At 44.1% G+C, this 20,283-nt stretch overlaps 1 protein-coding gene across 1 annotated transcript in view; it reads right to left on the bottom strand.

The window, feature by feature from the left end:
- The window catches only part of pip4p2 (phosphatidylinositol-4,5-bisphosphate 4-phosphatase 2), a 99,208-nt gene that overhangs the window by 47,638 nt on the left and 31,287 nt on the right, over positions 1–20,283 (bottom strand). The window contains exons 3-4 of the mRNA XM_085992690.1: positions 19,087–19,193; positions 7,272–7,395 (exon numbers count right to left, since the gene is read on the bottom strand). Of these exons, the coding sequence (XP_085848816.1) occupies positions 7,272–7,395; positions 19,087–19,193 (231 nt within the window). The remainder of the gene's footprint in view (positions 1–7,271; positions 7,396–19,086; positions 19,194–20,283) is intronic.

Genomic DNA, 20,283 nt, shown 5'->3' with positions numbered 1-20,283 from the left:
TCATGGGCCACGTAGGTACCAACGACATAGGTTCTGCTGAGGGAGTATGAGCAGCTAGGGACTAAATTAAAAAGCAGAACCACAAAGGTGATAATCTCTGCATTACTACCTGAGCCATGAGCAAATTGGCATAGGGTAAATAAGATCAGAGAGATGAATGCTTGGCTCAAAGATTAGTGTGGGAGAAATGGGTTTCGATTCATGGGGCACTGGCACCAGTACTGGGGAAAGAGGGAGTTGTTTTGTTATGATGGACTTTACTTGAGCCATGCTGGGACCAGTGTCCTGGCAAATCGAATAACTAGGGCTGTAGATAGGGCTTTAAACTAAATAGTGGGGGGGTGGGGGGGGGAGGAATTCAGGTGAGGAGAAATTTAAAAAGTCAGAGGAAGGAGAAGGCAATAGTGCAGCATAGCAATATGGGTAATGATAACCAGAGTGTGGCAGGAAGGGACAGAGCATATAAACATAAGTGCATCAGAAAGTAGAGTCAGAGTAGGGAAAAATGGTAAAAGGACAAAATTAAAAGTGCTTTACGTGAATGCATGCAGCATTCGTAACAAGATAGATGAGTTAATGGCACAAATAGAAATAAATTGGTATGATCTGATAGCCATTATAGAGATGTGGCTGCAATGTGACCAAGGCTGGGAATTGAATATTCAGGGGTATTTGACATTTCAGAAAGATAGGCAGAAAGGAAAAGGAGGTAGGGTAGCTCTGTTAATAAAGGATGAGATCAGTGCAGTAGTGAGAAATGATATTGGCTCAGAAGATCAAGATGTACAATAAGTTTGGGTGGAAATAAGAAATAATAAGGGAAAGTAGTCACTGGTGGGAGTAGTCTATAGGCCCCCTAACAGTAGCTACACTACAGGACAGATTATAAATCAAGAATTAATGGAGGCTCGTAAGAAAGGTACTGCAATAATCATGGGCGATTTTAATCTTAATATAGATTGGACAAATCAAATTGGCAAAGGTAGCCTTGAGGAAGAGTTCATAGAATGTATTTGAGGTGGTTTCTTAGAACAATACGTTGTGGAACCAACCAGGGAGCAGGCTATTTTAGATCTGGTAATGTGTAATGAGATAGCATTAACTAATGATCTCATAGTAAAGGATCCTCTAGGGAAGAGTGATCATAGCATGTTAGAATTTCAAATTTAGTTTGAGGGTGAGAAACTTGGGTCTCAAACTAGTGTCCTGAACTTAAATAAAGGCAATTACAAAAGGCATGAAGACAGAGTTGGCTAAAGTGGACTGGGAAAATAGATTAAAGGGTAAGGCGGTAGATAAGCAGTGGCAGACATTTAAGGAGATATTTCATAACTCACAGCAAAGATATATTCCAGAGAGAAGGAAAGACTTTAAGTGAAGGATGAACCATCCGTGGCTAACTAAGGAAGTTAAGGATGGTATCAAATTGAAAACAAAGGCATGCAATGATGCAAAAAATTAGTGGTAGGTCAGAGGATTGGGAAATTTTTAGAAACCAACAAAGGACGACTAAAAAGAGAGAGAAGATAGATTATGAGAGTAAACTAGCAAGAAATATAAAAACCAGACAGTAAGAGCTTCTACAGGTATATAAAAAGGAAGAGTGTAACTAAAGTAAACGTTGCTCCCTTAGAGGATGAGACTGGGGAATTAATAATGGGAAACAGGGAAATGGCAAGCACTTTGAACAAATATTTTGTATCGGTCATGACGATAGAAGACACTAAAAGCATCCCAGTAATAATAGATAATCAAGGGTCTTTAGGGAAGTGGGAACTTAAAACAATCACCATCACTGGAGAAAAAATACGAGGCAAACTTATGGGACTAAAGGTAGACAAGTCCCCTGGACTTGGTGGCCTGCATCCTAGGGTCTTAAAAGAAGTAGCTGCAGAAATAGTGGATGCATTAGTTGTAATCTACCGAAATTCCCTGGATTCTGGAGAGGTCCCAGTGGATTGGAAAACCGCAAATCTAACAACCCTATTCAAGAAAGGAAGAAGGCAGAAAGCAGAAAACTATATAGAGCAGTTAGCCTAACATCTGTCATTGGGAAAATGCTGGAGTCCATTATTAAGGAAGTGGTAGCAGGACATTTAGAAAATCATAATACGGTCAAGCAAAGTCAGCATAGTTTTATGAAAGGGAAATCATGTTTCACAAATCTGCTAGAGTTCTTTGAGGATGTAACGAGCAGGGTGGATAAAGTGGAACCAGTAGATGTAGTGTATTTGGATTTCCAGAAGATATTTGATAAGGTGCCACGTAAAAGGTTACTGCACAAGTAAGGGCTCATGGTGTTGGGGGTAATATATTAGCATGGATAGAGGATTGGCTAACTAACAGGAAACAGAGTGTCGGGATAAATGGGTCATTTTCAGGTTGGCAAACTATAACTAGTGGGGTGCCACAGGGATCAGTGCTGGGGCCTCAGTTGTTTACAATCTATATTAATGATTTGGATGAAGGGACTGAGTAATGTAGCCAAATTTGCTGATGATACAAAGATAGGTGGGAAAGCAAGTTGTGAAGAGTACACAAAGAATCGGCAACGGGATATAGATAGGTTAAGTGAGTGGGCAATAATTTGGCAGATGGAGTATAATGTGGGAAGTTGTGAGGTTATCCATTTTGGTAGGAAAAATAAAAAAGCAAATTACTATTTAAATGGAAGGAGACTACAAAATGCTGCGGTACAGAGGGATCTGGGGGTCCTCGTACATGAAACACAAAAAGTGAGCATGCAGGTACATAAGAACATTAGAAATAGGAGCAGGAGTAGGCCATTCGGCCCTTCGAGCCTGCTCCGCCATTCAATGAGATCATGGCTGATCATCTGCCCTATCGCCATATCCCTTGATGCCCTTACTAGTCAGAAATCTATCGACTTCTGTTTTGAATATACCCAATGACTGAGCCTCCACAGCCCTCTGGGGTAGAGAATTCCAAAGATTCACCACCCTCTGTGAGAAGAAATTTCTTCTCAACTCAGTCCTGAATGGCCTACCCTTTATCCTGCGGCTATGGCCCCTGGTTCTGGACTCCCCAGCCAAGGGAAACATTCTCCCAGCATCCACCCTGTCAAGCCCTGTAATAATTTTGTATGCTTCAATGAGATCCCCTCTCATTCTTCTGAATTCAAGAGAATACAGGCCTAATTTACTCAATCTCTTCTCATACGACAGTCCCGCCATCCCATGAATCAATCTTCTGAACCTTTGTTGCACTCCCTCTATGGCAAGTATATCCTTCCTTAGGTAAGGAGACCAAAATTGTACACAGTACTCCAGGTGTGGTCTCACCAAGGCCCTATATAATTGGAGTAAGACTTCTTTACTCCTGTACTCAAATCCTCTTGTAATGAAGGCCAGCATACCAATTGCCTTCCTAATGGCTTGCTGCACCTACACATTCACTTTCAGTGACTCATGTACAAGGACACCCAGGTCCCTTTGAGCATCTGCATTCCCCAATCTTTCACCATTTAGGAAATACTCTGCCTTCGTTTTTTCGACCAAAGTGGATAATTTCACATTTATCCACATTATATTCCATCTCCCATGATCTCGCCAGGTACAGCAAGTAATTAGGAAGGCAAATGGAATATTGGTCTTTATTGCAAGGGGGATGGAGTATAAAAGTAAGAAAGTCTTACTACAACTGTACAGGACGTTGATGAGACCACACCTGGAGTACAGTTGTGGTCTCCTTATGAGAGGAGGGATGTACTTGCATTGGAGGCAGTTCAGAGAAGGTTCATTAGGTTAATTCCTGAGATGAAGGGGTTGTCTTATGAAGAAAGGTTGAGCAGGTTGGGCCTATACTCATTGGAGTTTAGAAGAATGAGAGGTGATCTTATTGAAACGTATAAGATGCTGAGGGGGCTTGACAGGGTAGATGCAGAGAGGATGTTTCCCCTCGGGGGGGAATCTAGAACTAGGGGGCATAGTTTCAGAATAAGGGGTCACCCATTTAAAACGGAGATGAGGAGGAATTTCTTCTCTGAGGGTCGTGAATCTTTGGAATTCGCTACCCCAGTGAGCTGTGGAGGCTGGGTTATTGAATATATTTTAGAGATAGACAAATTTTTGAACGATAAGGGAGTCAAGGGTTATGGGGAGCAGGCAGGAAAGTGGAGTTGAGGCCAAGACCAGATCAGCCATGATCTTATCGAATGGTGGCGCAGGCTCGAGGGGCCAAATGGCTTACATTCCTTATGTTCTTAAACGCTGTAAAAGGGAAAAAGCGGCAAAAGGCTACAGAAGATAAATAATCTTTGCACTGTCAGCAGGACAGATAGTGGAGTAAATGTAACTTTCTACATTAAGTAAGAATCCCTCCAAGTTGGCTAGTATTGTGTTCTTCATTTTGGTAACGGTACATGAACAGAAGTTGAACTGGTTGTACCAAGTGGCACCTTCTGTATGTTTTGTCTACTGTGGAATAATGCAGTTTACAAACCGGACCAAACAATGCCTTGCCTAGTGTTAACTTGGCCTGGTTTTGGAGAGATTAAAGGAGTTTGCATGCTTACGACAGAGATTCAGTCCAGATCACAATGGAGTATATTGTTACGTCCCAAGTTCCACGACTAAGCTAGCAAATGCAGGCTAACTTCACTATAATGAACCATGCTTATAATGAACACCTGCTTCTAATGATCCCAATGGCAAGACCTGATTCTTTCAATGGAAATCAGTTCTACTACAACGAACACTTAAACAGGATTGACCCGGACTGACCCAAATAGAACGATGAAATTCATGCTGACACCAATTCAAAGATAACCAATTGTAGTGCGTATCACGCACCACAACAACTACTTGTATTTATATAGCACCTTTAATATAGTAAAACATCCCAAGGCGCTTCACAGGAGCATTATCAAACAAAGTTTGACTCCTAGCCAAATAAGGAGATATTAGGGCAAATGACCAAAAGCTTGATCAAAGAGGTAGGTTTTAAGGAGCGTCTTAAAGGAGGAACGAGAGGTGGAGAGGTTTAGGGAAGGAATTCCAGAGCTTAGGGCCTAGGCAGCTGAAGGCACAGCCACCAATGGTGGAACATTTAAAATCGGGGATCAGCAAGAGGCCAGAATTGGAGGATATGACGTATACATTGGTTGCCCGATAAGATGACCTGCATACACACTGAAATGAGGCAAGGTGTGTGGGGAGGCAACGCAATGAGGAAACAAGCATGTGTGTGATGATAGTGAGTAAGAGAACTTTTGTTTCTCCGAAAATAAAACTTCAAATCATCGATGATTTGGGCCATAAAGGAAAATTGCAAGCCACAATATTCAAGGAACTCGACTTAGCAAAGAGCACTGTTGCAACTATGTGGGCCAACAGAGGAAAAGTCAAGTCTGCTATCATCAAAGATGAAACACAGGTCCAGAGAAAATAAATCGGTGCTATGACTCATGAAGATCTTGATGAAGGAGTCTATCGCTGGTTTAAAACACCAGAGTGTGTAACATTTCAGTGCTGGGCGATATGTTACGCACAAAGGCTGAAAAATTTGCCTGTTCTTTAGGCATTGAAAACTTCAAATGGATGGCTGGATCGCCTTAAAAAGCGGTATGATTTCAAATTTAAGGCAGTCGGCGAAAAGGCTAGGGTTAACAGAGGTGACTGGCTGACGGATGTTTTTCCATCTCTTATACAAAACTCCCGCCAAAGAGACATTTAGAACGTTGACGAAACTGGACTTTTTTTTTTTTAATCCGCTCTTTCCCAAGGCACAGAACCAGCTATCTCTTCAAATGGATGAGTTCGAAAAGGCAATCACAACTGTATGAAGTTTTACACAGACATTACCTGGAACTGAGGATCTTTTTGGACTAGTTAAGAAGATAGAAACAAGGATCTAACATTGGCACCCCCTCCTTTTCGTCATCTATATGCTGCCCATCAGGAATTTCATATGCAGATATTGGGTCAGTTTCCAAATTTGTGCCAATGATATCCAGCTCTACTTTCCATCACTTCGCACAACCTCAGCCACCACCACGCTGTCATAATGCCTGTTCAGCATTAAAGTCTGCTCCTTTGACATCAATTTCATTCCCTTTTCTGTACCTCTCCCTCAGGCTGAACAAGACCATGCAAAACTTAGGCACTCTTCATCCCTGACCTGAACTTCAAACCAACATCTTCTCCATCACCAAACCCACTTATTTCTACACTGGCTGCCTCCACCCCTACCTCAGCCCCTCTGCTGCTGAAACCCTTCTACATGCTTTTGTCTCCTCCAGACTATTATTCCAATGCACTCCATGCTGATCTTCCTCTGCCCATATTCCATAAACTCCAACTTGTCCAAAAGTCAGCTGCCCTAAGCTCTGCTCATGAACCTACATTGGCTCGTCCACCAGTGCATTAAATATAAAAAGCTCATCCTTGTCTTCAAATATTCCCATGGCCTTGCTCCATGCTATCACTGCATCTTCCTCCAGACTTACCTTCCCACACACCCTTCAGTCTTTCGACTCTAACCTCCTGTTCATTCTTGCTTCTTTCACCCCATTACTGGTAGAGCTGTCAGCTACCTTAGCCCTGCTGTCTGGAACTTTCTCCCTAAACCCCTCCACCTTGCTACCTCTCTTCCTTTAAAACCTTCCCAAGACCCATCTTTTCACTGAAGTCTTCAATCACCATTCTACAGGGGGAAAAATCTTCTAATTGCCAATCTCACTCAACGCTAGTTAATTTTAAAACTGAGTCCTCAGCTCTCATGCTCAAAGTTGAAGTTAAACAACTTCTGCATCATCAACACCCCAATCATAACCCTCCCTCCACCTGCAATTTTCTTTACTGTACTGAAAATAAGTTCAACTTATCTTCATCACTTCAACATAAAAACCCTCTTAGTGGCAGAAAAGGAAATTTGATCCACATGCCAAAAGGGTTAATTCAATAATCGAACACTCAGCAAGAGAGCAGATTTTGTAGGGTGTGTTAAGGAAATTACAGGTCCAATGTTTGTTAAGCTGAATGGATAGAAATTCCCAATCGTGGAAACCACTTGCAAGTTAAAGCACTTGTGCCCACAAACAGCACTCTACTCTGGGTGCATAATGCCAAAAAAGATCAAAAATGCTTGTTAATGTGCAGTGAACATGAGCTAATCAAAGCAAGTAAATGTGCTGGGGAGAGTTTCTGCATAAAAATCATTTAATTCATGGTCAAGTCTTTCCTATTTAATTCTCGAGTTGGCAAATCTTCCTCATTCATTGTTATCTCTTCACTTAATAGCTGCATACATACCAGAAAGGTATTCCCACAATGTCCACACACCACACGTGTACCTTCAGGTTGCACTGGCAGGGCAGGCTGAGCAGGTTGTTCTTCTGGGATCAGCATCACTGGACCCAAATTAATTATGCGTCTACTGTGGGAAACAAGTGCTACATTAGATTAGATATTTTGCACTGATCTTTAATATAAACAGCTCTGAAAATATTCATCACGTGTTACAGGTATTATAGTAAACAAGTTAGTTCCACTTGTATCAAACCCCAATTTATGGGACGATGGTTACTTTGGATAAAATCACAAATAAAGCAATGTAGTTCAATAATAAATCAAAATGGCTGCTAAAATTGTTTTTATTATTAAACACTTTTTTGGCTTAAGATTCAGACTTTTACTTAAAATCACAATTTTGTATTAGGATCAGGAATAGAATCAGCTGCAGTACCAACTGCAATATGTTGGCACAGCACAGCTGATCCGGGAATACTAGCGTAGAACTAAATATATACCTGCATTCATATTGATCTGGACAATTGGAGGTGCCATTTAACTCACTCAAGACATAACTGACAATTGCTTATAACAAGACTAGCGAGAGACATAAAAACAGACTGTAAAAGCTTCTATACGTATGTAAAAAGGAAAAGACTAGCAAAAGTAAATGTGGGTCCCTTACAGGCTGAGACAGGAGAAATTATAATGGGGAATAAGGAAATGGCAGAGAAATTAAACAAATACTTTGGGCTGGATTTTGTCATTGGGGCGGGCTGGGGTCGTGTCATCCACTTTTCGTGTTATCCACCGATTCCAAATCGATGTGGGAGATTGATGCGATTTTCACATAATTGGGCAATTGAGTTCCAGCGTGTGGGAACCCATGGCCCAATTCGTTTTTTCAGTCTGAAACTCGCCTCTGATGACGTCATCATTGCTGCTGCATTTAAGGTCTGCAAGAAGCCTTGCTTCTTCTGCAGACTGCCAACCTTTTGGCCTTTGCAGCGAGAGGGACCTGGAGGCAGAATGAGCAGCGGGAGCCCTAAGTCTGCTCCCAGATTTGATGACGTCGCCCTGCAAGCTTTGGTGGAGTGAGCAAGAGTCAGTAAGGCGGTGCTCTTCCCTTCTTCAGGGAGGAAGAAGCCTCCCCAGCAGACGAAGGCTGTGTGGATCCAGGAGGCCCAGGAGGTCAACTCATTGTCGATGATCCACAGAACCTGGCTTCAGTGCAGGAAGAGGTTTCATGACCTTCTGCGCACTGAAAAAGTGAGTATGACTTTGCCATCACCCTCAATCTGATCCCCATTGCCTTTCCTCACCAGCACTCAGCTTTAGCAACCTCTTCCTCCACATCCCACTTGACACTGCCATCCCTGCACCCTTAACCATTCCCTCTCTCTCTATGGTCACAGTCACCTAACTATTCGACTATGCAGCCCTCACACTCCCCATCATTGTGATGCTATGAAAACAACTTACAAAACACAGGGAGGGCCCTTGGCCTTGCCAACTCACTCCATCTTTGTCTCCTTCCAAGCATCTACACTCACGCCTTCATTCTCACTCAAACTCCACTGGTCTCCCTCATTGCAGGAAAAGAGAGCTCACAATAAGAGGGAAAGAGCGAGGACAGGAGGAGGGCCACCCTCAGTAGCCCACCTCACCCCTTGGGAGGAGGCAGTCCTGGAGATTGTGGGACTCGAGGACGATGCGCAAGTGGGGGACGGTCAGACGGGTGCATCAGAGAAAGCTGGTGACAATAGTTTTCATCTCTCTCATTGACATTGCATGAGTCGCTGATAATGATTCTGAAGCTCTAACAGATGGACATATGATCATCTGCAATATGCAATGTGCATGTAACCTTGGCCTCACATCTGACTCTTTCCTTTACTCCCTCACAGGACCATCGCAAGCACTCGTCCCCACTATCCAGGAGGAACAGCCTGAGCCTCCAGACTCCTCAGAGGAAGCTGCAACCTCCGAGGGCGCAGCGTCAACAGAATTCAGTGAACCCAGCACCAGTGCAGACACTCACACCTCGGTGGGACCATCACGACATAGAGTAGTGTTGTCACCTGGTGTATCACAGCTCACAAGTGAGCATCAGCAAATTGTGGAGACAGGGACAGCAGTGGAGAGTCCTAGTCAGAGGGCGCAGGACTCTCCCAGCTCGGCTCAGCTGCATGTCGACCCTCTGCCTCTGGTCCATCCAGAAGAACAGCGGTGCTGGAACTCCAGGAACAGGTGCAGGACTCTCTGGCAGGTTTTGTCTCCAGGGTCGCTGCGAGTGTGGAGCGAATGGAGGAGTCCATCGCGAACATGAGCAGAGCCTTTGTGGAGTCATTGGCGCATGAACGCAGCACCACAGAAAGGATGGCAACCTCCGTGGAAAGGATGGCTACAGTAGATGAGAGGATGGCTACGGCCATGGAGGAGCTAAGTCACCAGAGTGTAGAAAACATGGTGAGTGTTCAGAATAGACTGACATCTCTGGAGGAGCGATGTTCAGCTATTGAACAGAGAAACCAGAACTTCATGGAAGTCCTTCGGAGTAGGACTGCCAGTGCAGATACGGGTCCCCATGGCCCCCCCTGGTGTGCAGCAAGGTGCTCTCAATCCACCTGCAAGCGCTGAGGTGGACCTGACCCATGAGAGGGATGTTAGTGGCAGAGAACAAGGAAGTGGGGCTCCTCTCCAAGTGCTCACACTTCTATGCCACTGCCAAGTCCTCGGTCAGAGCCCCACCCAACTGAGATCGGCATCTCAACCCCTGCACAGCCGCATGAGCAGCAGACTGTTGCCGAGCCCTCACAGGTTCGCAACCCCAGAGGACGCCTGCCAAAGGTGTCGAGACAGGAGCAGCAAGAAAGTGAGCAAGGGTCCTCCACATCTGCTGAAGCCACAGGGGGAGCACCACGTAGGAGCACGCGTAAGAGAAAGATACTGCACAAATAGTCACAAGGGTATAACTTGGGTGAAATGTGTTTATTTTTAAAATGCCATCAGTTTGTTATTGTAAATAAAAATTCTGATGGCAACTGTTGCAGTTGTGGCGTGTGTCATTTCGCAAATGGGACTTCTACATTGAGGGCTTAGGATTACTTGCAATTGTCAGTATGGTGGTCAGAGTGCTAGGAATCCGCTGGTTCTTGGCCATTGTCGATGTTCTGGTAAGAAGCTGCAAGGCAAAAGTGCTTGATTGGCTAGGCTAAGCAAATCTGGCCATGATGAGTGCATTCCTTGCATCCCGGGCAGCAATGTCCTCGCGTACTGCTGCCGCTGGTTGATGGGCCTCTGCAAGATGTTCATTTTCGCTCTCCTCCGCCTCATCTGAGGAGGATATGTGACGAGCTACTTGGTCCTCAGGAATCTGCAAGCCACGACGCTGTGCCATGTTGTGAAGTGCACAGCAAACCACGACGATTCTGGAGACCCTGGCTGCTGAGTATCCAGGCATCTGAAGCGCATCTTCAGCATGCCGATGGTTTGCTCGATTATGGATCTGGTGGAAATGTGGCTGTAGTTGTAGCTCTCCTCAGCTTTGTTGGATGGTCTCCTCAACGGCGTCATTAGCCACGTCTTCAGGGGATAGCCCTTGTCTTCAAGTAGCCATCTGTTAAGTTGGTCTGGCAGACTGAAGAGCGGAGGCACACTAGACTGCCGCAGGATGAAGGAGTCATGACAACTGCCAGGGTACTTGGCACAAACATGCAAAATCTCCTTCTTGTGGTCACACACCAGCTACACGTTGAGGGAGTAGAAGCCCTTGCGTTTGACAAAAATACCTGGATTACGATGGGGTGCCTTAAGGGCCACATGTGTGCAGTCAACGACGCCCTGCACACTTGGAAAGCCTACCAGATTAGCTAATCCAACCACACGCGCCATGACACTTGCTTGATCCTTGGAGAAATGGATGTGATTGTGCGTGATGGCAAAGAGGGCATCGGTTACCTGCGTGATGCAAGTGTGTGCGGCCACCTGGGAGATGCCGCTGATGTCTGCTGCTGATCCCTGGAATGAGCCTGAAGCAAAAAAGTTGAGTGCGGTGGTGACTTTGATGGCCACTGGTAAGGGGTGTCCACCTGCTCCTCTGGGCAGCAGGTCTTGCTGCACCATTGCAAAAATGTCACCTACTACCTCTCGCGAAAGTCGGAGCCGCCTTTGGCACTGCTGCTCACTCATGTTGAGGTAGTTGATCCTCTGTCTGTAGACCCTGTTTGGGGGGTATCTCCTGCGCCGACGGGCTTCCATGGGCTGGTGCCTTCTGGCCTGTGCAGCTTCAGGTAGGTGAGCAGCAGCTTGGCGCTCCTGTTGTTGCCGCTGCTGTGCCGCGGCTGGTCTTCGTCCTCATCTGATGTCCAGGAGGAAAGGAAATAAATGGTTCCCATGCTTCTGGTAGATGCCTCAGTTGAGGAAGCGCTCAGTCAAGGTGGCGAGAGGGGTTTCCCAGGAGGTCACACTGGAGATGGGGGTCAGGCTCCAAATTTCCACAGCAATCGTTATGCCTGCTAAAAGTTCCCCCAGGCCTGAGACAACAAAGTCCTGCCACCTGCAAATGATGACCGATCAAATCTCCTATTTAATGGTGGAACTGCAACCGAAAGTCAGCAATCCAATTGCGCGCCCACCAGGTTTCACCGTCGTGTTTCAGAGGAGATGTGAATCACGTGGGAAAAGTTTTAAAATCGGAAAGGCCTCTCAAAATGGGATTATAGAGGCAATTTAGTGGCTGTTAAGGGCCTTAAGGGCCTATCCTGCCTCTTGGAGGCGGGACGGAGACGGGATCAGAAACCACGCATTTGGGAAAATTGCTTAGAGGCGGGGTCGGGCCCGCCCACCACTTTTTGCAATTTTAACACCCCACGTGCCTCCATTCCCGCCTCCTCAGGCGTGGCAAAATCCAGCCCTTTGTGTCTGTCTTCACGGAAGACGACGCAAAAATCTTCCCGTAAATAGTGGAGAACCAAGGGTCTAGCGAGAATGAGGAACTGAAAGAAATTAGTATTAGTAAAAAAAAAAAAAATAGTACTGGAAAAATTAATGGGATTGAAAGCAGATAAATCCCCTGGACCTGATGGCCTACATCCTAGGATTTTGAAAGAGGTGGCTATAGAGATAATGGATGCATTGGTTGTCATTTGCCAAAATTCCATAGATCTAGAACAGTTTCCGCGGATTGGAAGGCAGCAAATGTAACCCCACTATTTACGCAAGGAGGGAGAGAAAATGGGGCACTACAGCCCAGTTAGCTTGACATCAGTAGCAGGGAAAATGCTAGAATCTACTATTAAGGACGTGGTAACAGGGCACTTAGAAAATAATAATAGGATTGGGCAGAGTCAACACGGATTTATGAAAGGGAAATCATGTTTGACAATCATTTTTGAGGTTGTAATTAGCAGGATAAGGGGGAACCAGTAGATGTGGTGTATTTGGATTTTCAGAATGCATTTGATAAGGTGCCACACAAGAGGTTTTTAAACAAAATTAGGGCTCATGGGAGTGGGTGCATGGATTGAGGATTGGTTAACGCACAGAAAACAGAGAGTGGGAATAAACGGGTCATTTTCGGGTTGGCAGGCTGTAACTAGTGGGGTACCGCAAGGATCAGTGCTTGGGCCTCAGCTATTCACAATCTATCTCAATGATTTGGATGAGGGGACCAAATGTAATATATCCAAGTTTGCTGACGATACAAAGCTGGGTGGGAATGTAAGTTGTGAGGAGGATGCAAAGAGGCTTCAAGGGGATATAGACAGGCTAAGTGAGTGGGCAAGAACATGACAAATGGAATATAATGGAAAATAAGTTATCCACTTTGGTAGGAAAAATAGAAAAGCAGAGTATTTTTTTTTTTTTTTTTTTTTTAAATGGTGAGCAATTGGGAAATATTGGTGTTCAGAGGGACCTGGATGTCCTTTACACAAATCACTGAAAGTTAACATGCAGGTTCAGCAAGCAATTAGGAAAGCAAATGGTATGTTGGCCTTTATTACAAGAGGATTTGTGTGTAAGAGTAAAGACGTCTTACTGCAATTATATAGGGCCGTGGTGAGACCACACTTGGAGTATTGTGTACAGTTTTAGTCTCCTTACCTAAGGAAGGATATACTTGCCATAGAGGGAGTGCAACCAAGGTTCACTAGACTGATTCCTGGGATGGCAGGGGGTTGTCCTATGAGGAGAGATTGAGTAGACTAGGCCTATATTCTGTAGAGTTTAGAAGAATGAGAGGTGATCTCATTGAAACATGCAAAATTCTTACAGGGCTCGACAGGGTAGATGCAGGGAGGATGTTTTCCCTGGCTAGGGAGTCTAGAACACGGGGTCACAGTCTCAGAATAAGGGGTCTGCCATTTAGGGCTGAGATGAGGAGAAATTTCTTCAGATGGTGATGAATCTTTGGAATTCTCTACCCTAGAGGGCTGTGGAGGCTCTGTTGTTGAGTATATTCAAGACAGAGGTCGATAGATTTTTGGATAAGGGAATCAAGCAATATGGGGATAGAACAGGAAAGTGGAGTTGAGGTAGAAGATCAGCCATGATTTTATTGAATGGCAGAGCAGGCTTGAGGGGCCAAATGGCCCATTTCTTATGTATAAATTAGTCGGTTTGCTCATTGGAACCTCTATATTATCTTCTCTCCACGTGCATCAAGCAGTATTCAAGTAGTATGTATGCACGTCAGCTCATTTAAAAGTCCACTGGGATTACTCAAATGCATGCCAATGATATCCCACTGCACTGGGGGATAGGAACTTCATGTGCACCTTTTAAAAACCTATACCTTTACCATGGCATTACTATAAAGTAGTAAACAACCAGAAGTTTATCACCCTTCTCGATGTCCTTAAGCCATGTAGGTTATGCTCACACATCTTCACTGATGCCCCCCTTCCTGCAGATCAAACACAGCAATGGAAGGGAGTGGAATATGATCTGGTGGAAGATAATGGTGATGAGAAGTAGGGTGGGGAGAAATTTCTTCGTAATAGACTATGATGAGGACAATGAGCAGGATGAGGAGGAATAGGCCACACAAGGGTCCCCTGGTCAAGATCCTACCCCATGGGAACTCACTGATGCAGGAAGTGAGTTCAAGGAGGTTGAGGAACACAGAGCACGAGGTCTCTGCAGGAACACATGGATAGGATCGAGTCCAAATTCATCATTCTACTCATCTTCCTCATCAGTTCACAAGGAGATATTTGTGTATCTCTTCCTCCCCCGCACCATCTTCCTCCTCTTGTGCTCCCCATTCCTGTGGTCGATCTGCAGAAAAGGAGGACAGAAGCTAAGAATGGAGGCGCTGCGAGGTCAGAGGACATGAAGTGTTTCAGGTTGGAAATGCCTCCTCCAGTGGCTGCCTCTCATAGGCATTGTACACCAGTGACATTGCAAGACTTAAAAAGAGCCATCTCTTTCTCCCTAAATCAATCAGTAGCAGAATTGGCAGCGAAAGTCAGCAAGGCAGTCAGACAAAATAGTTCACCCGTCCTCTCAATATTCAGGCCAGTTGATAAAAACAGCTGGGCCAGAGTTAGCTAAAACAGCCCAAACTCAATTGGGCAGAGTCAAATTCAAGCTAGAAAGGCAAGCATGAAGAGTTTAAGCATGGAAGTTATACGGTTAACAGAGATTCTGTATTAAACTGATAGAAGTAAAGCTTGTAGTGTGTATCACTATTGTATTTAATGCCTCGGAGCACAATGCAAGGTTCAGACTGCATTGAAGAAAGCACTGGCTGAGTTGGGACAAGATGACAACCCAAAGATAGCAGGATAGGAGGAGACTCATCACAGATGCTCCCAAGGGGAAATGGAGCATTCAGAAGAAATGGAACAGCCGGCGCCAGAATGCTAGTTGGCCCAAAGGACCAGTTTTTTTCTAATGTAAGTAACATTGAAATTGAGCAACTGTAGACCCACAGTATTAATCCTTATGATAACCTCATATTCAAATCACTTGCTATACCTTGGATATAACCAAACTGCAGCCGAGATGTGGCAATGCAACAATTACATTGTGCTAACAATGATTTAAATTATTTGTTGATTTAATAGCCTCTATCGTAATGGTAATTTAATACCTGCTACTAATTAAATGTTAAATGAAATATTGCTTGTTGTAACCAAAGCGATAACTGAAAATTAATTGCAACATCAATGCTTTATCTTGCAAGAATATTAACTGTTTTGACATAGCTGTATTACATTTAAATAGTTACAACATCTGTGTCTAACAATCTTTGATCACTCTGGCAAGAGGAAGTAGCTTAGTTCATTCGGGTTGTACTGTGGTCTAAAGTTAACTAACTCAGGGTGTAACTAATAATGATTCTGGACTGTTCTATATAACAATACAGAGCAAGACGAAGCAATATCTTATAAACCTTAGACATATGCAGTAGAATTCCAATCTAAATATACGTATTCAGGTTGAATATTCGAAGTCTCGAGATACTATTCAGTATACATGGGAAGCTTTCTGCCATTAATGTATTACCTTATAGCAGATACAGTATCCTCCCTAGTTTCCTCCCTCAGCTTCTGCACTGAGCAACTCCTCACCCTGGTGATTTCAATCTCCATCTCCGCTCCCCTTGCCATCTTTCTTCTGAATTCAATGCTCTCACTTGGGGAGAACCCTCAGCCAGAGGGTTCTGATAGACTGAATGGGGAAAGACAATTTCATTTTGCTTGAGGAGTCAGTGATGAGAGGTCATCAATTTAAAATAGTAATTGAGAGTGAGGAGACAGTTTAAGAGAAATATTTTTATGCAGAGTTGGAGCACTGAATGCTTTGCCATAGGGAATGATTGAGGCTTAAATATCTGAAGAGAAAAATGCAAGACTATGGCAAGAGAGCAGCCAGGGGATGGATGAATTAAGATGGGATGAATGGCCCTCCTTACCTATAATTACCTTCTAATATTGTGAACATACAACATACATGAAGTTGAGTCCACCCCATAGAGCTTTTACATGTTCACTTCTGTATGGATAGAACAGGAGGAACTACTGACAGACCAAAAGCTGCACAATATATTTCACTGCCTAGGCATGGAGCAGTTAATCAGCCCCTTTCTCCAAAAAACACTATAGAACATTCCCCTGCCACGACAAACTGCTTAATTAAGTTCAAGTTTCACAGGAATTCAAGATTGCTTGGCTGGCTGAAATACCTCGAACAGCAGACCTTCAAATAGCTCGGTGTCTGGCAATGGGTTCTTCTGTGAAGCACTTTGGGTCATTTTTATTATGATAAGGCACTATATAAGTACAAGTTATTGAAACAATGACAATTTCCAAGGTCCTGGTTAGCAGCAAATACCATTACTATCATCTGATGACACTTGCATATTCCAACACCGATACTGGAAATTTTCTCAGGTGTTCTCCCGATCATCACAACTTTGGTAGAAACCCCAGATAGATGCATAACTTTGATCTTTGGCCAAAGTTACAGTGGTCAATCAGGAAAGAACTCAAGGAAATTCACCGGTTAACCGTTCAGAGCCTTCTGTTTATATAGTTGGAACCAACCAGCTTTCACAGCAGGCTGGAACAGCATTTACATTCCTGGATAACACAGTTTACTTACAGGTGGAGCTGATGGTCAAAAAAAAACAAACAGATGCACAGGTTTCCAGCCCAAGGCACTCTTCTGCTATAGTGGAGTTTGTCATCGGAGCCAAAAGCCTTGGAGCCCTGGTCTCCTAAAGTCTTCCTGCCAGTGTTCTTTTTCCTGCCAGTAATATGGGGCCTGTGGACTGCCATTTTATTAAGGCATAATGTATGTTTCCTGGATAATGGCTACTGATATACAAAGTGATGGTTCTGTGGTCAGATACACTTGAGCATGAATTCAGTGCAAACCCTTTCTCTTCATAATAACAGAAAATGCTGGAAAAACTCAGCAGGCCAAGGCAGCATCCGTGGAGAGAGAAACAGAGTCAATGTTTCAGGTTGAGAACCTTTCATCAGAACTGGAAAAAAGCAGGAAAAGGAATAGATTTTAAAGCAAGTTAGGGGCTGGGAAAAGGGGGAGGGGATGAAAGAACAAAAGGGAAGGTCAGTGATAGGATAGAAAGCAGGAGAGATTGAGAGACATTCAAGGCAAGAGGTGGTGGTAATGGAACTAAGGATGGCTCTAGATGAAGTGTGAATTGCACTGGCAGAATGAAGGACAGCTGCCATGTGGGAGGGAAGAAAAAAGGCCAAACAAAAGTGTGGATAAAAAATTAAAAAGATGTGATAGGGGCCGAGGTTATGATCTGAAATTGTTGAACTCGATGTTGAGTCCAGAGGGCTGTAAAGTGCCTAATCGAAAGATGAGGTGCTGTTCCTCAAGCTTACGCTGAGCTTCCATGGAACAATGCAAGAGGCCGAGGACGGTGAGGTCCGAGTGGGAATGGAGCAGTGATATGCGGATCCCTGATGCTGAGATTCGGGCCACCTTCGATGCCTTGCACGCAAGGTGATAGCTTTGTGTTCTATCTACCTGATGCCTCCTTTTAACACGGAAAGTGATGAAGATGTTGCCCCTTGTAAACAAAGCATTTGTCACTTGCTCGTCATATGTATCCACTACAGATTGCCTGATGTGGCAGATGTCCCCTTGTGGTGGCTTGCACGGCTTCAACTTTCACTTCTATGGGAAAAACAATCTCTGCTCCAGACAGTGCAGCAGATGGTACAACAATGTGATAGCCATGTCTTGTGCAGCAGAGGCAGGTCTTCTTTGACATGTTTAGTTATCTATGGAGGGTCTATAAAAACAGGTTCACAGGGTAATGATTGGTGCAAACAAAACACCTCGGGGTAGATTTTAACTTTCACCGCTGGGTAGACAATTGATGATAGCAGATCGCCTGCCCGTTATATATATATAAGTCAATGGAAAGGAAAGTCCGGCAGGGTGCATTACAGGTGGCCGGTACGCTACTGCCAGTTGTCCATACAGCAGTTAAAGTTAACATCTATCCCCGCAGGTGTTATTGGACCTAATTTGTCATCCTCTCATGAACCTGTCTTACCACATCTAAATCATGCAAGACTCTCAGAAACCTCAAAAGAATTCCCAGCCTAAGCATTTCATATGGTGCTCCTTAAATGTTAACAACCAAGAATAATGAGTGAAAAAGAAATTACAAAAGCAGCAGATTATATTACAAAACCAAATAATGCATGGAGCAAAATATAATTGTCAACAAAAAAAATACTTTTACCAGCAACACAAACCATGATGATCTTTTAAGAAGTATATTTGCGGAGGTTAAGTGACAGGACTCAAAATGTGATCATTTTATATGGGGGAGGTATCCACCATGGGCAGAGCCTTGCGTAAAACCATCAAGTTCAGCAGATCAATGGATTTCTTTAACTGAGGCTTGTGCATGCCTGTAGCGTGACCTCATTGTGTTCCCAAAAATTTCATATTGCTAAATTCTGCCTGTAGAATTTTGTAAAATTTACCCTACATAGGTTTTGTCAGATAATCCCAGGACATTTTATTACCATTGATGAACTTTTAACTTGGTTATTCTTTTTCATTATGTCAAAAGGAATCACTTTAAAAAAAAAAAGCAATTTTTTTTCTGGTTAAACTCTCATTTTGTCACAATGTCAAAAAAAAGCAGTCCTGATTCATTGAGACACATTTATCTCACTGAGTTAACTTTTTGTTAACAGTGTTTACTAAAATGATTTTTCACAAATGTCCCCTTTACGAACAAATGGACAATAACTTGAAGATTTCAGCAAGTTCCTGATTTCAGAAAAGCACTGAATTCCTAAAAACGAGAATGCAGCAACTTCATACCAACCAGTTAGGCCTTGGACATCCTATGCGTCGTGATGTGTCCTTGCAAATAAGGAGACAATTGCAAGGGCATCGTACATACTTCTTTCCTGCTGGAGGATTTTTGATTGGCTGGAAAAAAAAACAGCGCATTTAATTTTTTTTTTTGTGTTTTTTTTAAAAAATAGTTTCTTCTACAAATACTTAAAAATCTTTGCCACTGCAAATCCCAATGCTATAAGCCATGAATTTTAATAGACTTGTTCAGGTTATAGTAATGTTATTCAAAATATAACACGATGCAAGTACCCCAGCCGGAAGTCGGCGCAGACCGCGCAGGGAACGCAAGCAGAAGCGGGGTAAGAGGGCCGGAATCCAAAATAGGCTGAAGAGGGCCCCACACAAACAGTCCCTCCCAAGTATTTTCCTGGCCAACATCAGGTCACTAGAAAATAAAATGGATGAGATCAAGCTTGATCTCTCCTCACAGAAAAGAACAAAGGAATGCTGCGCCATGATCTTCACAGAGACCTGGTTGAACAACGGCATCCCTGACACCACCATCCAACTAGAAGGATGCACGGTCTTCCGCGCCGACAGAACTGCAGACTCCGGTAAGAGCAAGGGAGGCGGTTTGTGCATTTACACTAACAATGCCTGGTGCACTAACACGGACATAATCGATAGATCCTGCTCGGCTGATTTGGAATTCCTCATGGTAAGGTGCAGACCCTTCTACCTGCCTTGGGAATTCACGGCTGTTATCATCACTGCGGTCTACATCCCACCACACGCTAATGCCAAACTAGCACTGAAGGACCTCTACAGGGCCATCAGCGAACAACAAACTGCGCACCCAGACGGAGCTTTTATCGTCGCGGGGGACTTCAATCACATAAACCTAAAAACTGTACTACCGAAATTCCACCAGAATGTTTCCTGCCCCACAAGAGGGGAGAACACACTGGATCAAGTCTACACGAACATTGTAGACGCTTATAAGGCCATTCCCTGCCCCCACCTTGGGAAGTCTGACCACCTCTCCCTGTTTCTAGCCCCGGCATACAAACCGCTCATCAAAAGAGTGAGAACATCAGTGAGATCAGTGAAAGTATGGCCAGAGGGGGCCGTCTCGGAGCTTCAGGATTGCTTCGAACGCACTGATTGGGGCATGTTTGCCCATAATGACATCGAGGAATACGCATCCACAGTGCCATTCTAC

Source organism: Somniosus microcephalus, chromosome 7 (genome assembly GCF_052327205.1).
Source record: "Somniosus microcephalus isolate GS21.2 chromosome 7, FLI_Smic_1.0, whole genome shotgun sequence".
NCBI classification, from domain to species: Eukaryota; Metazoa; Chordata; class Chondrichthyes; order Squaliformes; family Somniosidae; genus Somniosus; species Somniosus microcephalus.
This window is presented reverse-complemented; position numbering and strand designations above follow the sequence as displayed.